General features: G+C 36.2%; 3 protein-coding genes across 13 annotated transcripts in view; all 3 read right to left on the bottom strand.

Moving 5' to 3' along the window:
- Positions 1 to 93: 93 nt before the first annotated feature.
- Positions 94 to 2,824, bottom strand: LOC100182819 (poly(U)-specific endoribonuclease-like). The gene is made up of 11 exons (XM_002124083.4): positions 2,695 to 2,824; positions 2,505 to 2,631; positions 2,315 to 2,446; positions 2,015 to 2,169; positions 1,704 to 1,851; positions 1,389 to 1,491; positions 1,120 to 1,216; positions 806 to 905; positions 533 to 659; positions 346 to 476; positions 94 to 266 (listed from the first exon to the last, which is right to left on the bottom strand). Exons 1-11 carry the CDS (start codon positions 2,807 to 2,809, stop codon positions 140 to 142), a joined length of 1,362 nt encoding a protein of 453 aa, XP_002124119.3. The 5' UTR covers positions 2,810 to 2,824; the 3' UTR covers positions 94 to 139.
- A 265-nt stretch (positions 2,825 to 3,089) lies between these two features.
- LOC100180472 (poly(U)-specific endoribonuclease-A-like) lies at positions 3,090 to 4,744 on the bottom strand. 3 transcript variants are annotated; one of them, XM_002124146.5, is made up of 7 exons: positions 4,588 to 4,744; positions 4,366 to 4,507; positions 4,208 to 4,310; positions 3,922 to 4,118; positions 3,724 to 3,850; positions 3,455 to 3,585; positions 3,090 to 3,290 (listed from the first exon to the last, which is right to left on the bottom strand). In XM_002124146.5, the coding sequence occupies exons 1-7, from the start codon at positions 4,658 to 4,660 to the stop codon at positions 3,167 to 3,169; spliced, it is 897 nt and encodes a 298-aa protein (XP_002124182.2). In that variant the 5' UTR covers positions 4,661 to 4,744; the 3' UTR covers positions 3,090 to 3,166. The 3 variants fall into 3 exon arrangements, with proteins under 3 accessions (XP_002124182.2, XP_026691590.1, XP_018668886.1); XM_026835789.1 differs by having other exon boundaries at positions 3,216 to 3,290; positions 3,407 to 3,585; XM_018813341.2 differs by lacking the exon at positions 3,455 to 3,585 and having other exon boundaries at positions 3,216 to 3,290.
- A 223-nt stretch (positions 4,745 to 4,967) lies between these two features.
- LOC100178102 (myoferlin) overlaps positions 4,968 to 21,741 on the bottom strand; it is a 20,029-nt gene continuing 3,255 nt past the window's right edge. The window contains exons 5-57 of one of the 9 annotated variants that reach the window (XM_026835783.1): positions 20,531 to 20,615; positions 19,906 to 20,044; positions 19,550 to 19,724; positions 19,167 to 19,311; positions 18,855 to 18,970; positions 18,756 to 18,799; positions 18,350 to 18,432; positions 18,201 to 18,294; positions 17,929 to 18,057; positions 17,604 to 17,692; positions 17,407 to 17,439; positions 16,966 to 17,066; positions 16,672 to 16,794; positions 16,279 to 16,456; positions 16,020 to 16,144; positions 15,843 to 15,949; positions 15,459 to 15,651; positions 15,317 to 15,384; positions 15,158 to 15,245; positions 14,852 to 14,992; positions 14,723 to 14,791; positions 14,431 to 14,553; positions 14,131 to 14,299; positions 13,883 to 14,025; positions 13,599 to 13,772; positions 13,333 to 13,459; positions 13,090 to 13,239; positions 12,879 to 13,028; positions 12,638 to 12,816; positions 12,256 to 12,330; positions 11,800 to 11,949; positions 11,512 to 11,694; positions 11,331 to 11,417; positions 11,107 to 11,269; positions 10,951 to 11,021; positions 10,786 to 10,830; positions 10,160 to 10,486; positions 9,825 to 9,929; positions 9,566 to 9,694; positions 9,316 to 9,405; positions 8,982 to 9,139; positions 8,753 to 8,923; positions 8,506 to 8,662; positions 8,322 to 8,450; positions 8,084 to 8,172; positions 7,873 to 8,019; positions 7,432 to 7,622; positions 7,189 to 7,376; positions 6,856 to 6,965; positions 6,625 to 6,772; positions 6,283 to 6,315; positions 5,908 to 5,944; positions 5,611 to 5,664 (exon numbers count right to left, since the gene is read on the bottom strand). In XM_026835783.1, coding sequence (XP_026691584.1) covers positions 6,289 to 6,315; positions 6,625 to 6,772; positions 6,856 to 6,965; positions 7,189 to 7,376; positions 7,432 to 7,622; positions 7,873 to 8,019; positions 8,084 to 8,172; positions 8,322 to 8,450; positions 8,506 to 8,662; positions 8,753 to 8,923; positions 8,982 to 9,139; positions 9,316 to 9,405; positions 9,566 to 9,694; positions 9,825 to 9,929; positions 10,160 to 10,486; positions 10,786 to 10,830; positions 10,951 to 11,021; positions 11,107 to 11,269; positions 11,331 to 11,417; positions 11,512 to 11,694; positions 11,800 to 11,949; positions 12,256 to 12,330; positions 12,638 to 12,816; positions 12,879 to 13,028; positions 13,090 to 13,239; positions 13,333 to 13,459; positions 13,599 to 13,772; positions 13,883 to 14,025; positions 14,131 to 14,299; positions 14,431 to 14,553; positions 14,723 to 14,791; positions 14,852 to 14,992; positions 15,158 to 15,245; positions 15,317 to 15,384; positions 15,459 to 15,651; positions 15,843 to 15,949; positions 16,020 to 16,144; positions 16,279 to 16,456; positions 16,672 to 16,794; positions 16,966 to 17,066; positions 17,407 to 17,439; positions 17,604 to 17,692; positions 17,929 to 18,057; positions 18,201 to 18,294; positions 18,350 to 18,432; positions 18,756 to 18,799; positions 18,855 to 18,970; positions 19,167 to 19,311; positions 19,550 to 19,724; positions 19,906 to 20,044; positions 20,531 to 20,615 — 6,480 coding nt within the window. In that variant the 3' untranslated portion in view covers positions 5,611 to 5,664; positions 5,908 to 5,944; positions 6,283 to 6,288. Of the gene's footprint in view, positions 5,665 to 5,907; positions 5,945 to 6,282; positions 6,316 to 6,624; positions 6,773 to 6,855; positions 6,966 to 7,188; positions 7,377 to 7,431; positions 7,623 to 7,872; positions 8,020 to 8,083; positions 8,173 to 8,321; positions 8,451 to 8,505; positions 8,663 to 8,752; positions 8,924 to 8,981; positions 9,140 to 9,315; positions 9,406 to 9,565; positions 9,695 to 9,824; positions 9,930 to 10,159; positions 10,487 to 10,785; positions 10,831 to 10,950; positions 11,022 to 11,106; positions 11,270 to 11,330; positions 11,418 to 11,511; positions 11,695 to 11,799; positions 11,950 to 12,255; positions 12,331 to 12,637; positions 12,817 to 12,878; positions 13,029 to 13,089; positions 13,240 to 13,332; positions 13,460 to 13,598; positions 13,773 to 13,882; positions 14,026 to 14,130; positions 14,300 to 14,430; positions 14,554 to 14,722; positions 14,792 to 14,851; positions 14,993 to 15,157; positions 15,246 to 15,316; positions 15,385 to 15,458; positions 15,652 to 15,842; positions 15,950 to 16,019; positions 16,145 to 16,278; positions 16,457 to 16,671; positions 16,795 to 16,965; positions 17,067 to 17,406; positions 17,440 to 17,603; positions 17,693 to 17,928; positions 18,058 to 18,200; positions 18,295 to 18,349; positions 18,433 to 18,755; positions 18,800 to 18,854; positions 18,971 to 19,166; positions 19,312 to 19,549; positions 19,725 to 19,905; positions 20,045 to 20,530; positions 20,616 to 21,741 lie in introns of all 9 variants that reach the window. The other 8 variants (XM_026835782.1, XM_026835785.1, XM_026835781.1 and 5 more) reach the window with 8 other exon arrangements.

The following is a 21,741-nucleotide window of genomic DNA, read 5'->3' as shown; positions in this document are numbered from 1 at the left end:
ATATAGGCTGACTTGTATTAAAGGGACGACAAGGTGGTGTGATGGTCAGTTTTTAGGTAGCGAATACGTCAAAATAATATGTAGGACAACCTATATAATTTGGAGATTTTATTTCACCGTAGTCCACTTTTATTCATTATTAAACGAGAAAGTAAGCAGATGCTACATATTTAAGACCATCTCCTGGGTAGGTTTTTGTCCAGGTCCATGTCTGTATTGGACGACTTACAACGCTGCCACTTTCGGTACGAATATTGACCGTGCACCTAGAATGGGAAGTTGCAATAAGTAGCATACTTAACTTATTTACTGGATGCTTATGTTTCGTATAGTGTCTACACTTACTGAGCTGCTGGTCGAGTCATGTGACATAGAGTAAATAGAGCCAAATCCATCTCGGGGCTTGTACCAATCGAACTACCAGAGAGTCCCTTCATGTAACCATCCCAACTGAAGTGAACGCCGTATAGATTTGGCTAAAACAATATTTCACTGTAATGACAATTGCAATTTTGTGATAACAAAGCTATACCTCAGTCATACCAACATAACCGTAATAGTTCAGAGAAGCATCTTGTTCTCTTGAATAAAGTTCAACCCAGTTGTGGAACCCGGATACTTGGTTTGTTTTAATTTCACCAACAAAAACATGTTCGAATCTGATGGAAATGAGTCAAACTTAGACCGAATACCGACAAAGATTTATACCGTCATGCGAACAGGTTGCATTTAACAAACACGCAAGCGCCGAAATCAAAATTTTCAAAAGCGCAGTGTGAGCAAAAAAGGAACCAGAAGAGTTTACCCGCTTGTATCCATGGCGTTGTTTTGTCGACTGTAAAACCCGAACCACATGCGTTTTAGGTAGTCTTTGAAGGTTGCAATATCAGCACATCCCGCCAAATCTGTAAAGTTAGATGGTGTTAGTTAGCGTCAGTGTTACACTGTATACAAATACTATATAACTAAGTTTGTTAAAATATATTAGCATAGACAATGATGCTAAGTTTAAAGTTAAACTGTCTATATTGCGGAATTGGAAGTAAAAATATTTGCACAAAACATTTGCAGTTTACTCAGGTTACAAATTATTTGCTGTTAATTAAGAGGCCAACATACTCTTGGACTGCAGGAAATCGTAGAGTCGAGCTCCAACTGCAGTTTCCACGAACAAGTCAAGGAAATTGTCTTGCTCTGCTTCTTCTTGTGGTGAACTCTATTTCAAGAAACAGTGGTTAGTTGCTTTCGTAAAGTATGTGTGCTAGAACGCGTAAACGGTATCATAACGTTATTTTTCTTCGTGAGAGTATGACCTTATATTTAAATGAGAATACAATTGAACGTAGTTACAAAACAATACCACGCGTGTCTAATAGTTTTCAACCTACCACTTCGTCTATTCCTTCTACTTTTTGGTAGTTATCCAGAAGAGCAATAAGTGCTTGGTATGTTGGCTGTTGAAGAACAGCTGGATTGACAGCGGTGAAAAATCTGCAATAGACCTATGTATTGACTCATGGATGCAACGACTTAACTTGTTTCAATTAAAAATTATAGATATACTATGCTTATTTTTAGCAAAACTGCCTGTGTGTGGATTCTTGTGTATTTCGTTGTGTGTTGTTTAGATCACGTGAAAGTGGTAGAGATGGTATAACGTTACAATAAGGCCTGTTTATTTATCTTAAACGATCTAAACTCACGGTTCTGGCGAGTTATCGACAGTAGAGCTATCGCTGGTGGTTGCTTGTGGGTTCAATATGATATCTCCAGGTCCTGCACGGTTAACATCAAGGTCCCACATCTCCAACGATACTGCCTGAATTTCGCTATTGCTCACTGAAATTGCATCTGCGGAGAGCAATAAATTAAAAAATCGATATATTTGTGTGTATCAAATATTCTCTTTGTATTAAACAGACACAGAAAAGTCCATGTGACTACACGCATGCAAATTTGCATTCGATTTACTATATATGACTGATAATGATATGATGAAAGTTATAATAGTTACTGCAGCTTCCTGTGTTTCCTCCGTCACCACCACCGCCGCTGTTACAAATACTGTTATAGTCGGAGCAGCAATCTCCATGGTTTTCGCACTGAGAGTTGCATTGGCAAGGCATACTGGAGTCGAGAAGGTCGCCGCATCGACCCGAACAAGATCCCCTGAGCACACAGAGAAATCATGCTTTAGCTAGCGGTATTCTATATCCCGCTGATTAAAACATTAATAATTTAACCCCATATATTCGGATCGCTATACGGGATTTAGTCAAGTTACTCAGATTATACAGACTGAAAGTAGCCGTACCCGCTTCCACCTCCAGATGCACAGACGGTCGCGTAGTCAGCGCAGCAATCGTAGAAGTTCTCGCATCCAGCATTGCAATGGCATGGATCGTTCAGATTAAGAGAGTTACCGCATCGACCAGCACAAGTCGAGCTTCAAAATAGATTTGGCATTTACACAAAATCGATTTACTATTACTTAAGAATCTTACGTTGGTAAACAGGTGGAAATATAATCCGGACAACAGTCGCCATAAGTATCGCAGTAGCTGTTGCACTCACACGTGTGCGAGTGATCCGCATAGTCGTTACATCGTCCTACGCAGGAATCACCATACCCTAAACATATATTACCCAATTAGAACCGGCAACAAATTGGATTTAAACTGCACGCAAACTTACCTTGCCCTGCTAAGGCGACGAGAAATAAAATAACAGCTATCTTCATTGTGGGTTGCTGGAGTTCTGTTTCAAGACGGCTGTGTCTCACTCCTTTATCTTGAATACAGTTCCTCATTTAGCTGGGTCAATACGAAACCATGCTGACTGCTGCGTGGTTTCCCACGGCTTCGACCTCCCATGGCTAAACAATTTATTCGACTCAGATGATTCACGACATGTTGTAAAACACGCAAAGTTTTGTAAACTGAATGTGGCAAGAACTTTTTAAGTCAATATATTTGTGTACTGATTAGTAACTACTGGGCATATTTTCCTATTACTTCTTAAGCTCCCAATCTAAATACAAACTGACTCATGTAATACACTTAGTTATAAAATCGGAAAATAAATCACAATTCACGAATCATCGTGTATTTATTTGTCAAAACAACACGTAAACCGCACATATGCACACATACACGTTTAAAACAGTTTAAACTTTAAAAAATGCCGAAGCCACGTATCTTGAGCCTCTGTCGTTGCCATGTCCGGCCCATTCGTGTGTTTGTATTCTACGGATAACACCCCCATCTCTGCCAGGTAACTTTACGCGACACCTTTAGGAAAAGACAAACATTTATAAAAAAGTAGGCACAGTTTAATTTTGACGAATGTTGGTGAAACAAATACTGCTCTGTATTTGGAACACGTGAAACAGATGTTTTTCAACTACCTTTTCAGTTTGCGGTGACGCAATATGGTTATTGAGCACACAACTTATGTGGTACCAGGCCTTGTAATGTAGCACAGAGTAAATAAGGAAAATTCCAGTTCTGGACTCAGACCAACATAAACTCCTGACATTGGCTTCAAGCCACCCGCCCACTCGAAGTGAATGCTGTATAGACCTGACTGGGAAAAGTTTGAAATTGAAAATCTCTTGTTAATTACCAAAGATTATTTTACACGGATGGATTATATGTAAACTCAGAGTAAACCAAGTTGCAAATTGCTATGCCTTACTTGTTTTATATAGGCGTTTGTACTTACGTTAATGACTTTCGTGTAACCTAAATAGTTCAGCTGTCCTGTTTTCTCCGTAATATAGAGCTGTACCCAGTTATGAAAGCCTGTTACCTTTCGTTCTTTTAACTGCCCGACAAATACATGTTCAAACCTGTAAAATACCGATTACTAAAATTTTAATTGTTAATGTAGATGTAAAGTAGCAACTCATTGAATACCCACCCACAAGAATCCAACACGCCTTTCCACTTGCTGTATAACTTGAACCACATTTTATGAAGTTGCCGTTTAAAGTCGTTTAAACTATGACCATCTGCCAGACTCTTTCTGTTTAAAAACTCATAAAGTTTTCTTCCAACAGGGGTCTCAAAAATCGCGTTTAAAAATGCCACTTCTTCACTACTCTCCTGTCTTGTAACCTGGAACAATTAATTGTGGCATTTACTTTGCACACGAACCGATGGAATTAGGTTAACTAATAATCAGCTTGTTATAAACTATAACCCACTTGTTCCCGTTTGCCTTGCTTTTTTTCATAATTGTCCAACAGCGCTATTAGAGCTCTATAGGTCGGCTTCCCTAGTAAGCTACCACTTACGCTCCCGATAAACCTACAATACAAAACATCGAGTCAAACATTTACCTTTTGCCGACACATGAGCATACCTTTCCGGCGCACAATCTGATGTCGCTGAGCTTGTCGTGTGACATTGTTTGTTCGTTTGAATGTCAGAAGCTGAGTTTTCATCTAGCATTGAAAGTTGACTTGATATTCTAAGCAGCTCCGAGTTGCTTACTATTCGCTCTCCTTAAAACCAAAGTCCCATTATTCAGCTTGATGTAAAAATTTGCAAATATTTAAAACGCAGCAAAACTGTATCCACTTACTCTGACTTAAAACAGCCGCAGCTCCAAAGAAAAATCCAAGAATAGCAACTATCAGAGACGTACTAAAATTCATTGTTTAGTCGCTTCAGTAAAAGGTCTAGTTTGCCGTTTATAAAAAGTACTAGATTGACTACTGCTGCAAAGAATGTTTTATATTTACCTTTATTTTAGTTAAAGATGTTCCAAAGTGACGCCCCGGGCTCACTTCCTAATTAACTTCTAAACTACGCGATTGACTACAGCCCTTCATTCCTTTTCATCGTACAGCATACAGACACTTCACTGCACTTAAACGCTATCAACAACGTGTTTAAACCTTGTATTAAAACTTAAACAGAAAGGCCCACACGATTCAGTTTGCCCCCATGTCACATTTATACCACGGTTACTAATTCCTTTTTAATTCATTTTAGATTTTGTGCCAAATGGAACGTGCACCCCAATAACGAAAACAACAATAAGAGACAATGAAGCTCTGTGTGACGAAGCATCTCAAACAGGTACCGTTAGATAGGCCGTATTTGCTGTTTTAATTCTCTTACAAAAAATAGCTGTTGTTTCAATTATGTACGGAACGTCGCACGTATATATTTTGATACTCGAGCACTATTCGCTATCATTACGTGGTTTAACAGAGAGCAATATACATATTGTTTGTGCAAGTTCGTATCGCATGAAACGTTAACAGGTAAACACGGTAAAAACATGTACAGTTTATATAGTGCTACGCAACAATTTCCTTGCATTTTGTCTCAGATTTGGCGTATAGATCTTGGCGTTAAACTTTTTCATGGCCTTGGGTATAAATATTCACGACAGTTCACGTAATACTACACTTGGTGCGTTTAAAAAACGGACTTCAGACAAGTACCATAGTTAAAGACCCGAAAAAACAATGAAGGTAACAGCGCGATAAAATGGGTAAAAGTATTGTGGAACAAATATTGTAAGATCATATTTGCACCATGTGTTGTTGTGTCTTATATTGTGTATATTTCCACCTCATTGTTTGTGCTGTCAAGCAGTTGGTTGTTGCACGGGGAAAAACAGTTTACCCACCTCTTCAGAGAAGATTTGCTAAAATACAAGTTGGAGTTATGGAAGTTGAGCGTTTCCTGAACACTACATGCATAAATATGAACAAGGCAAATATTTTCACAAATAAAGGAACACCTACCCACACACAAAAGTCAAATTAAAATTAAATTATAATTAAATTAATAAGGTAACATAACACACAGAAAAGAAAATAAATATATGAAAACAAACAATCACCAAACGTCAATAGTCAATACACTCCTGCACCTAAACACATCTTACCAATGGTTTGCTAAACGATTGCTTTGACTACCGCACCCTTTGTATTATAAAATTAACATAAATGGTTACTGTCAGGCTACTCAGCATATTGAGTATTATACAACAGATATGAGTATGTCACATCTATTGTTATTAAAATAGTAAAACTTAGATAATGTATATTGTAGGTTTGTTAACCAATTAATATATTTGGTGTGTAGTTTTAGATGAGGCATTGATACAAATCTTATGGGTAACATATATGAAATGAAGGTGATTCATTCAATTGATTGTTTGTTGCTTTATATAAAGCAATATTAAAACATGAACATAACATAACATGCAATGGGTCAGTCATGCTTGAAACAATTGCTTGTTAGATGTTCAGCAACTCACCTCACATTACACTATTTTCTTTGTTATGGCACCCTTTTGTATTGAAACAAATAGTTAAGTAGGCATTTCAGGCAAATAATTAAGCATTTATATAATGATATCAACTGTTCCAATTGCCAAGCGTTTGAACAAGTGGTTATTACATGCTTTTAACTATGTTTGTTTTCTTTAAAACTATGTGTTATGGTTGCACCCAATTTGGCATAAACCGAAAATAAACATAGTGTAATTTACAGAAGAGAAAAACACTTTATAAAAACTATTTTAAACTTTGGTTCCCAATTGCAAAGTTTTCCAGCCCTTTCTAGTTAAAAACTGCTGTAAGCGAAACATAAGACTTACCGGGAATGAGTAGAAAAAGAGGACAATGAATGCTACTAATAAAAGCACTCCGAGTACACCAAGGATGACCCACTTATACTTTCTCCATATGATGTAACGCAGCGACTTGAATGGTGAACTGAACCATGCAAAACTGGTGGCAGGTCGACTGAAATGTACAGTTAAAGTAATGAAATGTTTTTAACACCAAGAAAAATGAAACAACTTCCTAAAAACAACAAGTATGTTTACTTTGGTTTCTCTAGTTTTGGATTCATATTTGGTTCATCTCTTCCCTGGCCTGCTGGTTTCGCCTCTTCTTCCTCTGCTGATAAGATTTCAACAGACATTTCAAGTTTTCCCTGAAAACAGGATGTTGCACATATTAAACAAGTGCAGCCATGAAGATATTTTTAAGTGAAGCTCCATTTTTCAAAGTTCATGAGATCCCTTTATTGCTAAAATTTTGCCACAGTATGTCATCGTAAACTAGCTGTTCTGCTGTTAATGCATTGTCATGTTTTTGTTACTTACTCACGCATCTTTCCATTACATATTTCTTGTTACTGTTAAAATAAAACTTACTGCTTGCTCTCTGACCCCATCAACCACCCTGTACAGTGGCCACCATCCCTTTAAGGCCATTTTCTGATCAAACAGATTGAGCATTTCGTTCTTACAGTTCCCCTGCATATCTGGTACATTCTCCAGTGTACAGAATCTCTGGAACTTGCAGCACTTGGGCATGTTGGTAATTGGAAGGACAATTTCACCTGATAAATATTATGTTTACCTAACACTAAAATCTCTTTTTTATCGAATACTTACTGATGTATTCGTTGGCTCCGATCAAATCATTATCCCACACTTGAATGTTTAAAACAGGTGGGAACTTAGTAACAGTCTTATCCAAGCTCCACAAGTGTTCCTTCTTTGCAACATGGACCATTCTCTCTTGTGGTAAGTAATCAAATGGGAAGACAAACCGCCAGTTAAAGTTGCCAGTGCCATCTAAAGACCTAGGCGTGACATAAAAAAACAGTGTAAAAACCTTACCAAAAGTAGTAGAAACACAGCTTCAAATGATAAAAATGCAGATACAATCAATCCATGCACCATTGCAAAGGACAATAACAGTAGTGTGTCATTATATTATTTTTTAATGTTTTCCTACCATTTCACATTGTCCACAGTGTTTTTATGGTGTACTAACCAATAGACTTAAATAAAGTATTATTTGTACTATTGTTTAAAAAATAATGGCCTTGCCTGTAATGTACATCCGTTTTTTGTCGCTTATGTTCCAGTCCACTTAGCCACCCTTTAAAATAAATATCAGACATCTGGTCTCCCAGCATTGACACATCCATCATAGGAATCTCACTGCAATTCCAAACCACCATACGCAGAAAGTATCTGTCAAAGGGATATTTAAATATATTTTATGGAAGTGTGTTTTTCAAGAAAATTCCAATCCTACTTTGAAGGTTTTCTCGGCTCAATGTTGTAAGGCAGTCCAGGATCGCCGAATTCTTTCGGAAACATGTCAACCCACATTTGCAAACGACCCTTTGGACAAAATTAAAGTACTTTAAACTTGTACATTGTGGGTGTTGTATGGTGTTACATAAAATATGCAATGACATCCAAAACTGAAATTACCCTACAACTGGTTGTAATTTTTTTATCGTTATATTTTTGCTTTCATATTCAACTACCTGTTCAATGTTTGGTAAAACATCATAGAATAGAGGTCTTGTTTCAACATGTTCTGGTACATGAGGGAACGTACGGAGAATATGTAAGGCAAGTCTCTCATCTGCTGGCCCCAAGTGTTCACAGGGTTTCTTAAAGAAAAATATTCAGTATGATATTGTTTAATGTAGCAGTTGACCAATTTACCATGTCCTTCTCATAATCATCCAGTTTATATGTCTTCCCCGCCACCATTACACATGTGTTGCTGTTCCACACTGGCTCGTCCCACTTTTGTTCTCTGCACTTTTGCTCAAGCCACTCTTTCGGTTTCATTTGGTCTCTCCATGGACATGGACCAGATCTGTAACCGCAAGTACAATATTTCAAATCGAAATTTTATTGCAGCATTCTATATTCACAGGAACAAGAACTACAGTAACATTTAACTTACATACAATAGGTCTCAGGCAAAGCGCACCAGGCCTTGAACTTGCTAAGATATCGATTCTCAAGATCAATAATAGTTTCTCCAATTTTGTCATCAGTTCCAATGAGATCCCAGTCAAACACTTCAACATAAAGATCTTTTTCCATTGGCAGCTTCAGGTCAAGCTCAAACATCCTTAATAAAAGCATAAGTCAAAACACAAATTATAAAAATTGTAGTTCGTGTTTGGCACCTTCCGAAAGTTGGATCCAGAGTGTTTGGTATGTAGTTCTCTCTGTCTAAAATCCGTTTCTTACCCACTTTGATCTTCAGATAAGGGTCTGCAAGACCATTAGAATCCTGTGGTGCTAGTTCAGAAGCACGCACAACATAGATCCTCACTTTTACTTCCTTATCATACAAAAAGAAGAAGGTTTCAGTGAGCGAGCCTTACAACATGAATGTAAAATAGCAGACACATAGTAACTTTAGGCGTTTTTTTTTAACCTAAAGAACTAGAAACTCAAGATAATAAATACCGAAAGGCAAAAAGTATTCGTAAAATGCAAGCGATAAAAGACACTTACCACAGCATCTGTTGGTGGAATGTTCTGGAAAAATCTTGGAGGTCGTACTTCTTTTGTGTCCTCTGGTACAGTGTAGATTCTGAAGGTTCCCTGTGTTACAGATACATTTGTTGCAGCTTTAACATTGCTAAACAAACACTTTGTATAAAGTTTTGTTTAGTAATTGCTAAAACATAAATATTGGTTAGATTGGCTGCTATTCCAAACGAACAAAGTCAGGTTTGGAATTGGTTTATATTTCTATGTTTACTTTAAACTCTCCAGCAAACTCGGGTTCCTCGTCTTCATCTTCCACCTTTCCTCGGAACAAACGGAAAGTTTGGATGAAATCGCTGAAGTGATTAAAGTTTTCTTGTTTTTCAAGTTCGTTCTTATAAACCTGTAATAAATATAAATGTATCGCTGTTTAAATATAAACTAGAGAACCAAAGCATATAATCCCAAGCTTATAAAATTTTCAACATCAATAATGATTCCACTATTAAAGGTTTGTTCACATATTCTGATACCTTGATCAAATCCAATCCACTCTCTTCATAGTTCCCATACATTCCTGTTTCCCCAATAGAAGCATAATACTTAGACCACCAATCAATTTCATCCTCTCGTATTTTCTATCATCACAGAAAGAGATTATCACCACATTTGCTTTGAGACAGACTCAAGCATGCTGTGCAAATTATAAATTAGGAATGGCAAAACCAAATGTGGCAAGCAAGCACATGCTATTAAAAATATGATCCATGCAGCCAGCAATCCATTGAACCAGGTTCATCCTCTTGCAGAAATCCTTCAAAGTAACATTCACAGCACCCCCATGTCACATCTGCCTCATTACTCCCACCTTTTCATCCTGGCGTTTTCTGAACTTTGAAATAATTACATCCCTGAGAGTGCGGAGTGAGAGGGCAAATGACTTCACTTTATCTCCTGGCCCTTCTTCACTTTCGCTACTTAAAGTTTCAGAAAACTCACTCGTTGACTCCTCATCAGAGTCAACGATGATCTGTACAGAGTCATCTCCACTTGTGTATCGGACCTTAGTGTGCTCATGAAATAACAACAGTGGTTGTCTCTCTTCCTCTTCTTGAATGATATCCAATTGTATGCTCCTACCCTCTGTGTCACTTGTCTTTGAGCTGCCCCCAGAACCGGTGATCCCAGGCACGATCTTCAGTGGTGACAATGATATGATATAAAGCGCATGCATTTTCAAATCAACAGAAAAATGATCTGAATCTTATTAGTGTTTTCACCTTTCTTTACATGCTAGTTAGTGATAAGTATGAAAAAGAAGGTGACTGATCAATATAGGTGTATTATGAAGAATGAAATGATGATTTTTGACTACTTTCAGTTGCGTTAATTTACATGCATGTTATAAAGGTTAGCATGGTCAATTACTAATTTCACTGCATTTAATCATCTTAAAAACAGAACTACAGCAAATTAAATTTTCTATTTACTAACCACTGCTTTCTTTGGCTTAGACCCAGTTAAGTCAGATAGGAAATCCTATGTTTAAAATCAGCATTAATAAGTGCTTTGTTCGACAAACTTTACTTTAAATTTTAAATTTAGTACAGTTTGGTGCTGGTAAATGAGTTTTTAAATGTTTATAATGCGTATACTTACCAGTTGGAATCCTCCTGGACTTGGTGGATCAATCTCAATTGCAATGTCAGAAGTAGCAGCATCTGTCTCCTCTGTATTAATACAGACGTGTGTTAACGGTAAACGGTATCCTATTCTAAACCAGTCTTTGGGTCATCAAGTTTATTATAACCTTACCATATCCTTCATCTGGAGGTGGTTCCTCAGCTCCAGGTTTAATCCGATAGTTAAGGCTGTTTGTGATAATGTGTTGTCCTACAGTTGGTCTCCTTCCAAACTTTCTGTTATCTTTTACTCTTATCACAATAGGTGGGAAATAAAGGTCATCAACTGGAAGATTCTAAATAAAAATTTCGACCCATGAGAATGAATGTGAACTGAATGATATTACAAACACTTACTGCTTCTATGTAATAGATAGGATCAGAAAAGTTGGGATTTTTCTTTAAACTTTTTATGATTTTTGTCCTTATTTCCACCTCTCCAATCTAGAAACAACATTACCAAAAAACTCCCATTAATTTTGGTACAAATGTTCAAATTATTATTTCACCAATGCTGAGTGTTGAGTAATATACATACTTGAATTAAAACACTTGGGCTATCCACTGATAACAAATTGAATGATTCCATTTTTCTAACTCCCCATATTAAAAACTCCAAAGCAGTTCTCTGTAGTACTGGTCGAATACCAAACGGCACCATAGGAACTTGCACATCTGTTTTACATGGTGGTGGCAATGGCATTTTTCTTTGATCATGTTTCTGCCAAATACGATGTTACTGAATAGTTTAGCACTAAACATAGGACAGAACTCCTTCCAAGCCTATGTATACCAATTAACTTACACATCTACCGATTTTACTTACAAGAATTAGTTCAAATGCTGCCAGGACACTTCCTCCAGCTTGATTTGCCTTTTTAACAGAATACCATTGCAGCTTAGGAATCTGATCTTCTTCTGGATCAAATTTTAATAACGGCTTGCCAGAAGTTCTACCCATAAACTCCAGTGAACCCTGGGGGAAACCGATTTATAACTCAGGCAAGGTTGGAACACTCTAAACACTCTAAATGCTTTTTTTAAATAAAATAAATTTCAATAAAAACTCCAAAACATGATGCAGTTTTATAAAATACCAAAATATTGAATAAAAAAGTACAATATATCAAACAATCCGTATTTCATAACACAAAGACAGGTTTTTTTATAAACTTAAAGAAAATCATTCATACTACAAATAAACTAAAACAAAATCAGGATAAAATTTTAAAAGAAAATAAACACATCTAGTAGCAAAAGTAACATTTCACGCTTGTTTTACATTAACTGGACGTTTTGTTCTATCAGTTTTTAACTTTGAAGATGTTGTTGATGGTGCAAATAAACTGCGAACTATCTAAACAAGTAAACAAATGGGGTGAAGTGTTAGACCATAATGAAACTATTAAGCATTTCATCTCTGTCATAACTTGGTTTATTTTTTTCCTTCTGGAAGAATAGTTAGTTAAAAAGTTAGGAAAAACAATTTTTTGGGGGTTTAGTTGGGTAAGCAGTTTTGGTTTTGTTAGGTTTTGTTAAAGGTTTTGACGTTAGTTGGATAAACAAAAAAAGTTGTACTGTTAATGTTTAAATTATATAGTTAATGTTTAAATTATATAGTTTAGTATTAACTCTTTTTATTTTATTCTCAGTCTACTACTTACCACATCATCTCTATCAAACACCTCTACTGCAACATCTGGACAGTTTCTTTGTAGGTGCTCTAGATCACCATAAAACATAATGTCAACCATCAACGTCTGATCCCAGATTGGATTCAGACTGTGTTTGTAAACCTCAGTTCGTCGCGTCTGGTTTAAAAAAGACACCATGGCCACAGGATCTGTATTACAGAAAATGTGTAATATCGTTTTCCTAGAATCTATCAGGTAAAGGTAGATTTACCTGAAAAGCTATCCTGGTCCATGGGAAGTAAATCTCTTCCTTGGTATATGTACGCTCGCAGATGCAGCTTAGATAAATCTTCATATACAATATAGATTTTCGGAGATGGCATTTTTGGTATCTTTTTCTTTGACTTTTTCTTTTCAGGATCTAATAGTGACATAAAGGTCATAAAATAAAAAAAACAAACAACCAATTAATGTTTTTTCACCTGACTTAAGGGAGAGATCAAAAGTTATTTTCTTCTTTTTGGACTTCTTTTTCTTTAACTTTTCTGGTGTTTTCTCCCCTTCACCCTCTGTTTTCCCCTCTCCATCTGCTTCTTGGCTGCCTCCAGCTTCAGATTTTCCATCAACCGTCTCTGCAAGTTTTTGTAAATAAGTTTTGTAACTGGTGATACATTGTTTTAAATTAAGAAACTGAAATCAAACAAAAATATGTTAAAAACCCAAACCATCATCATCTTGTACTGAAGTAGCATCTGTTTCAGTTGGTGAACCTGAAGGTTCTAACCCTGTTGGACTTGGAGGAGCTTGTGCAGGGGTAATTGGTTCTTTTCCTAATTTGGAAGTGTCAACTCTCTAAAAACAAGTATACACTATTAACCTTGTTTTGTTGCCCCTAAATCATGGCATTCTATTCACTAGTATACGGCGTACTCTAATTCAAATATAAATAGCTATTGCCTTTTCCACACAACATCTACATTTCAAAACTTACCACTATTGAAACATCCAGATTAAATATTGCTGCAGATCCTCTAATATCTGAGGTGATCATCTTTCTGACCCATCTTCTTCTCCTTACAAGATCCAACATCTTTGGCATGATGTGGAATTGACTTGACATAGTTGTTGCATACTCCCAACCCTCTCCCAATAACTCCTCAGTTTTCTAAATCGATTAGGTTATTTATTTAATTTATAAACACTGTTAGGGTCCTGTATTCTGCTAATATATTTTTTTATAACTACCTAGCTATTCCAAATAAGCTCACAACCTACCTCTGCTTTTTTAAATACTTTTTGGTCGATGCAAACTCTATTACGAACTAATCTTCTTCTTCTGGATGTATGATATGTCTTTTCTATTGTCCCCCAAGCGATTTCTCCAGCAGTGTCATCATCAGGGGCAGAATACTCCCACCCTTGTAATGGTTAAATAACAACTAGATACATTTTTTACTATAAACACAAAAGTTGAAATACTGCATAATAGGATTCTAAGCCCATAAAGGTTAGATCCAACATACCATCTTCATCACATGCTCTGTTGGTGTCCACAGTCCATTCACTCTCCCACTCCCAACCTTCAGGAACTGTAATGGAAGACAACTGAGGTATATCCTCATTTTTACCATTTGTCATTTTTTCTGGTTCCCAGGCTCCTGCAGGAAAGCGATACTGAAACTCGAATGCATCCTAAAACGAAAGATTAGTAAATGTTATTAGACATGTGTATATAAATGTTTCAAAATAGATAATACAAGACTTGGTATGACACTAGGATTATTGTAAATATTGCAACGAATATGTTAGCATTGTAACACTACCTCTAGCACATGCATATGTCCTTGAGAGGTGTCATAAAGTAAAGCAAGTTCAGAATTTATCTTCCAGTCTCCATCCCATTCCCACCCAGGCGGACAACTGAATGCTGACTTCTCCAGAGGGATCTACAGTATAATACTTAACAGTGATACAACTCTAACTTATATTTGACTCTTGGAATACACTAACAAAGTTCATATTAGTAGAACATTATGATGCAGGCTTTCAGTGATGCAGCTTATTGGTTAAATAATGTTGCTATTACAATCCGTTCGTAAATTTTAAAGCACTCACATCTCCTGTAATGTCTGTGTACCCATCTGGACCCCAGCCTCTTACAGGTATCTTGGTCTCTGTTTCAAACTGAAATTATAGTAGTAGGTTAGAAATTACAGAAACTCAAACAGTGTGAAGTTACATTACCGTGTCTGCATAAACTGAAATTTGTCCTCTGGAGTGAAATTCAAAGTTTTCCTGGTCAGCTGCCCTTCCCAGCCAAGCTATGATACGCAACTGGCCCGGAACTTTGTAGTGCTTCTTACTCTTTACATTTGCTGTTGGATACTGGGAACAAAAAAGGGTGACTGTGAATCATTAGCTATGAAGTGCTTAATAGCGCATAGCATGACACAAACATGAGAAAACAGATATCTCAAAAAAGTGAGAGTAAGATGGTATCTACATATATTTGGTTTTGACATAACCTGGCATAATTTGTCATTTACAAACCTTTAATGTGATAGTGTGCGGCTTAGAACAGTAACGTCCACAAAATTCGGGCTTTTCAGATGCGTATAATATTTCATATGCAGGTATCCTGCATAAAATAGGTGTATATTATTTATTGATTTGTGTAGTTACTCTTTCTGAGCAAAAGAAAACTATTACCTTGCATAGGCAACTCTTTCATTGTCACTTATCATCCAAATTACAACATCTGGAAAGCTGTTTTGAGGCTGGAAAAAGTATCTTATTGTTAAACAAAGAAAAACAACAGTGTTTGGGTAGTTTTTGTTGCAGACATTTATACCTCATAGGACACAAGATTCAGTCTCTCCAAGAAATCATTAATTGCTGCAATAGCTTCCTGTGCATCGGTACAATTCTGACGAAGATGTTTCGCCTCTTGACAGATTGTTATAAAAGTCTGAACACGCTGACGATGTATTCTTCGATCTAGTTGATTTGAAGCAGTACGTCCACGTGGATCAGGCAACTTTTTGCTACAAAGTATATACCAAACTAAAGCATTCAAACCAGAAAAAGTTTTTCTTAACATTAGTAGGCAGTTTGTATTATTTTGCCCCGCTGGTATTTATTGTTTACCATACTTAAATACGATGTGACCAAACCTGTTCATACCTGTAAAAGCAGCTTGCACGTTTTAAACAGAGTAAAAATAAACTAAACTTACGAAGTTTCCATTATTAGCATATCAAGAATAGAAACAATCTCAGAAGCGATTTCAATTTCATCAGCATCTTGTTTGATCAGCAGTTTAAGTCTGTTTATTTGGGTTTCCTAACAAAAATATACCAATCACTAAAAGTATTTTACAAAAAAACAACTGTATTAGGTATAAAAGGTCTACCATGCGATCGCAAGTTCTTAAGATAAGGTTCATTGCATAAAGGCGGAAGCTGATATCCTCCCACTGAGAAGTCACCATCAAGATTGGTTTCTTAGATGTCCAAGCCATGTAATGGTACTGTACACCTATATAGTGGCAAAATATACTGTATGAAAAACCATCATGATTTTGTTGGAGTCTCTTAAATAGCACAGAAAAGGATTATAAAATAGTTTAACAACTTTGGCTTATATTATTAAACAAACAGAAATATACAAACCATCAAACACAGCATTGCCGGGCTCAGTTGTGGAAGAAGAAGCACCAACATCTGAATCAAATTTATTTCCATAATTTCCCATTGAAACTTCAAATTCTACTCTTTCCATTGGTTTTCTTATCATACTTGCACTTTCGAACCCAACCACTAACCGGTACCGCCGTCGTCTCATGTATTTCTAAAGGAAAAAAGGAAATTTGATTGCACATTTTATGGTTATTCTGTCAGTGATACACATGGAACACATTAAGTACATTTAAAACTTATACTAATTAAAATAGGACATAAAATGAAGCTTCATATGGTCTAAAAGTGCCTAAAATTTGGGAATTTGCAAATTTAAGTCAGATTTGCTAATCCACATTAATATGTCAAAGGATAAAGTTTCCTTACCTGCACAATAGCTACTTGTTCATCTGCTATTGGTTGTGTGGGTGGTGGGGGTTCCACACCTTCTTCATCCATTGTTGTTACCAGCTCCACCATTGCCCTTCCCCTGTATGCACAACCTTCTCCCTGAAGCACAGAAATAAAAATACATGTGACTTCATATTTATATGGTCTTTATTGCAACATTTAAACTAAGTCAGACAAAATAACTTATTTTGTCAAAGCTGCACCACAAAGTTCGGTTTTTATATACTGTATTTACTAGGCACAGGTGGTTACATTATTAAATCCACTTGCCTTTCCTATGTTCAAATCTTCCAAAGAATCCCTGATTTCCGAAAACTCTCTTGGTGAACCATAAAAATTGACAAACGAGGGCCCAAACGTGGGAGGAAAACCTAGCAATTGAAAAATTAGTTAAATTATTAAATACAATCAAAAATTTCTAAATGATTTGCCCACCAGCACCTTGAACTAAGTATTGTTAGATTTGCTATGGCACAGTGGAAACAGCTCTTGCCTTTAGAACAGAGGATATGGGTATGAGAGGCTACCAACAGTATGGACATATGTGTGCAAGATTTTTAAATGATCCAACACATTGGCCCTCTTTACCAAGGTGTTTGAAACAGAACACCCTTTATGTAACAGGATTAAATAATATGAATCCAAAATAAAATAACCATGCCAAGCAATAAACTTGGTAGCAAGAAGCAGAGTGCAACCAATGTCACCAACCTCCAGAATCTTCAAAGTCATCCTCGTCCACCTCTTTGCATTCAAACACCGAAACAAAAATGAAAACAAAAGATTTCATGAAATTAAAAGAAATTAAATATAAAATGAAAGACACTTAAACATAAGCAACCAAATAAAATAGGATTTTTCTGTTGAAACACGTGCAAGTTTCAAACACACATGCAGATGTTGCGTACCTGCTCCATTTGCTTCTTCTCCTGTGGACGATATTCTAGAAAGAGGAATGATCACTGTTCCTATAGGATCATCACACCCAACGCGATCCCTGTAAGTTAAAACCATTAAAGTTTTAAAAAAGTTTTTGTAGTGTACTGAACACTTAAAAACCTTGGTTACAAACAGTTTGATCATAACTCGGAACTGGTTGTACTTGTTTTATGTCCTTTCTCATAAAATTTTAATCTCTAATCATTGTCACACTTAGGAAGCAGATTCAATGTATGCTGCCATAATTTTTGTCTTCATAATGATAATATGAAGGGTGGATTTGCAAGTACTTACCAATCTTTAATTGTAAGTTTGATAGAATCACACATAGAAGGAAACTTAAGTGGCATATTTAACTCTTCGTTCCAGTCAGGATGATTGGTTTCTTTAATGATTTTTGTCTTTCTTTTCTTGCCAGCAAATCTGTGAATACAATAACATTGAAACCATAAGTCTATAAATCTGAGCTAACTCATGATCCATAATATTTAATTGGGAAAACAACATCATGGTATAATTTAAACTAAAAGACAGAACAGAAAATGCCATGAACAAATATTCTTTACGTGAAAGTCAAGAAGGGGTCCACTAGGGTTTTTGTGAAGTCTTCGTTCCCACCGAGCAATTTTTGCTTCATTCCTTTTAATGTCGCACTGTCCACTGAAATAAACATTTTGTTAAACCTTTTGCTGTAAAAAATAGACTTCCAACTTACTCTGAGGTAGGTCTTCAGCTCCATAGATTCTAAGAGTGAAATTGGCAGCTCTTAATGAAGCTCCAGCCGGTGTAAGCAGGTTGCTGTAAAGATTAATCAGTAATGTATTAATAAATGAATAAATGGAGGGAAGACAACATTGATTATAACACAGGTTTTCTATTTTTACACCTCCTGCCGTTTAAGAGTCACAAAATTGTTTTTCCTTTTATATGGTGGAAAAGTGATCAATATGTTTGAGCAGTGAGCACATAAGCCTACAACGGTAGCAGTATCATTATGGAACAAATAGTGAAGAAAATACGGATATTTTTAGATGCTAAAGTGAATTATATGTATTTATTATATTTTATCTAAGATGCAGCATCCCATGCAATCCTACTTATTATGAAAATATTCTTCTTACCCTTCTACATCATCATCATCATTATCTTTGCCGGATTTTTCATCCTGAGTCAAACAAACAGTTTGTTGGATGAAAAACACAAATAATTTGTAATCTTACCGGTGGTTGATCCCCAGCTCCTAATACACAGACTGTGATTTTAAGATATCCCTTGGGTGAATTTGAAGGATCATCTGGATCAGTCAGAAGCAACCACTTTCTCACAAAAGCATGACCTGTTATTGTTTTGAATTACATTCAGAGGGCTTTACAATCATCCAAAATATTTTTGCCTATGTGTTATACAATCAAAAATAAAATACGCTGACTTATTTTTGTAAAGCAATACACACTGTTTTTGTATTTCAACATTTGAGTCAGCTTGAAAACTGGTCTTTGTAAAGAAATAGGTATTGTAACATCAATGCATACCTGGTTGATCATAAATACTTCCCACATCAAATTTGAATGAACCAATCAGAGCATCTGATCGTAATCTTCTTGAATTGTTCACCGAAAACTCGAAAACATAATCATACAACTCCCTTAGTGACTCATTGAAGTTAAACATCAACATCTGTAATTAAATAATGTTTAATAACCAATGAAAAAAAGTTACCTAAATATTTAAAAAAAATTCCATACTAAGTTTTCAATAACCTACATTGAAAATAAAAGTCCAAGCAAAAAATAAAAGATAATTTATGCCCAATCGAACAGATAGCATTGACCATATTAAAAAAACACCAAACATACAACAGAGTACACGTTTAGCACATGAAAAATACCAAATTGTTTTAAATAAACTATTATACTTCATTCCATTGTGGAGCAGATCCTTTCCGAATTCTTGTGATTTTGGCTTGTGTCTTGCCTACTTTAACTTTAACTACAGGTTTAATGTTGGAACCAGTGAGTTGTCGACCACAAATTACTTTTAAACGGATTTGAAAATCTTCAACTTTCTGGGATAATGAAGATCGGTCCGTCCTAGGGAATTTTTAAACTTAAGTTCAAGGAAATAAACCCCAATTATTACATTGAATTGGACTAAATAGTTAGGAGAAATGTAAAGTACGCAAAGCCAGATGCAAACCAAGCTGTTTCCCAAATAGAGTTATATGCTTTATATTCCTTCTAATTTCCCTATAACCTTTAAACCAACACCCACCTCTTCACACCCCCTGATGTGGATGCTGGAGCATCACCAGATTGACTAAGCACCTCATCCCCTACTCCCTCATCAACATTTTCACCATCACCATCACCGTCATCTCCTGCTCCCTCCTCCTTGTTCTTCCCAAACAACCCTGAGTTTAAAACAATTATAAACTACATGATCATGTGCAATTGTTAAGGTTTGTTTTCTTATAAAAAAAGACTTTTTCATCGTATTGTGTTGCCATAGCTTCTTTTAACTTTTACTACCTTGCCCAACGCAAAGATTCTTTATTACAGTGAATTAAACAAAAAGAATATAAGGTGACTGAGCTGAAGCACTGACCATTATAGAGCAACTACAAAGTCGATTTACTGATTAAGATGATAGCCTTTAGTATATTTCTAACATTTTATCAAACGTTTGTGGGACGAGTTTACATTATTTCATAGAAGGGAAATTCCCCTCGCGGGGCATTCCCAATATTATTTTTTTGCAGCCGCCTAGGCGCAGAACGTCTCTATTTAAGCCTAAGTTGTCTATTGTAGTTATCCTAACTTTATACTGCTCTGACCGATCACCTGACCGATCACCAGAGACAGTATGGTGTGCACATTAAGTGTTACAGGTTACCAACCGAATGTGCTTCCCCTTCTTTTGGTGTCCTTCTTCTCTCCTTCGTCGGGTTTTTCTTCCGGCATACCAACTACTATACTGCAGCCCTATTAACGTGAATTACATTTATATCTTTGTACTATACATTGTGGTTGGCGCGCATAACTGTAGCCCAGAGTTTTTCGGCTCGAGGCTCGATGTTGCGTCCAAAAAAATACATTACATACGTCAAAAATGATAGGCGGAAACGAGGGTGTGAGACAAAACACCAGGCTGTTGTTTCCCGCCACACGAGGATAAATAAGTTATAATCATTAATTTAAGGAATAAAGACGACAGTGGTTAAATAATGTCATTTAAGCATAATCAACTTAAGAGTTTTACACATTTAAAAGCAATAAAGGTGTGCAGATATCCTTGGTGCATTTTGTTTGTTCATAAATGTTATAAAACACAACAACCAGGCGAAGGAGATACTTTTTTACACATTCGTAACAGCCCTATTATTAATTACTGGCACTTACCGGTATTACAGCGTCCTTTTTATTCCTTAAATTTAGTGATTTTTCTTTGCTTAGTTTAAGCGCATTATATGTGCAAGTTGCGCGTCCCAAAAACCTGCAAGTACAGGAAGTCAAACTTTCAGAAAAGTAACCAAATAACTATATGTCATGCTACTGATATACACCGTACATAATACGCATACTGCGCAGTACCACACAGCAGCCAATTAAAATGCTACTAAGACACTCTTTGCGGATATGTTTTCGGTAATTTGCAGGAATAGGAAGCTATCAAGGCAACTCCTAAAGTTCCATCCTATTACTATGTTTACATTATTGCAGAGCTGCGTTTTTGGTTGCTCGACTCCTGTGTTTTTAATACTTGTTATAGTCGTTCTTTGGTTCTTAAGAAAAAGTTATTGAAACATCGATTGGCGAATTCGTTGGTATTATTTTACCAAAATGATGAAAAAGTTGCCAAGGCAATTGTACCGTGTTAATTTTACCGGCATAGTTATCACTCAGAAACTATTTACCCAAGCGGCTGTGTAATAAACAAATAACATAATAAAGCATGTATAACTTATATAGACTTATGTATACCATTTGTGAAAAATATTAATCTAACAAATGTAGAATAGGGGTGGGGAAGATGAGACATCTTTTGCACGTAATATCCCAATATCCGGATCATGTTTCAAACAATCAACAAACGGGTCAACGGGAGTCG

Source organism: Ciona intestinalis, chromosome 9 (assembly GCF_000224145.3).
Source record: "Ciona intestinalis chromosome 9, KH, whole genome shotgun sequence".
NCBI classification, from domain to species: Eukaryota; Metazoa; Chordata; class Ascidiacea; order Phlebobranchia; family Cionidae; genus Ciona; species Ciona intestinalis.
The sequence above is the reverse complement of the archived record's forward strand: the minus strand, read 5'-3'. Positions and strand labels throughout refer to the sequence as shown.

Bases quoted from the DNA above. Each gene is read 5' to 3' on its own strand.
- LOC100182819 (XM_002124083.4), bottom strand. From the start codon at position 2,809: ATGAGGAACTGTATTCAAGATAAAGGAGTGAGACACAGCCGTCTTGAA. The intron at 2,632-2,694 runs GTAAGTTTGCGT...ATATATGTTTAG, and splicing joins CGTCGCCTTAGCAGGGCAAG to GGTATGGTGATTCCTGCGTA. The intron at 477-532 runs GTATAGCTTTGT...ATATTGTTTTAG, and splicing joins GTTATGTTGGTATGACTGAG to CCAAATCTATACGGCGTTCA.
- LOC100180472 (XM_002124146.5), bottom strand. From the start codon at position 4,660: ATGAATTTTAGTACGTCTCTGATAGTTGCTATTCTTGGATTTTTCTTT. The intron at 4,119-4,207 runs GTGGGTTATAGT...TAATTGTTCCAG, and splicing joins AGCAAGGCAAACGGGAACAA to GTTACAAGACAGGAGAGTAG. The intron at 3,586-3,723 runs GTAAGTACAAAC...AACTTTTCCCAG, and splicing joins GTTACACGAAAGTCATTAAC to TCAGGTCTATACAGCATTCA.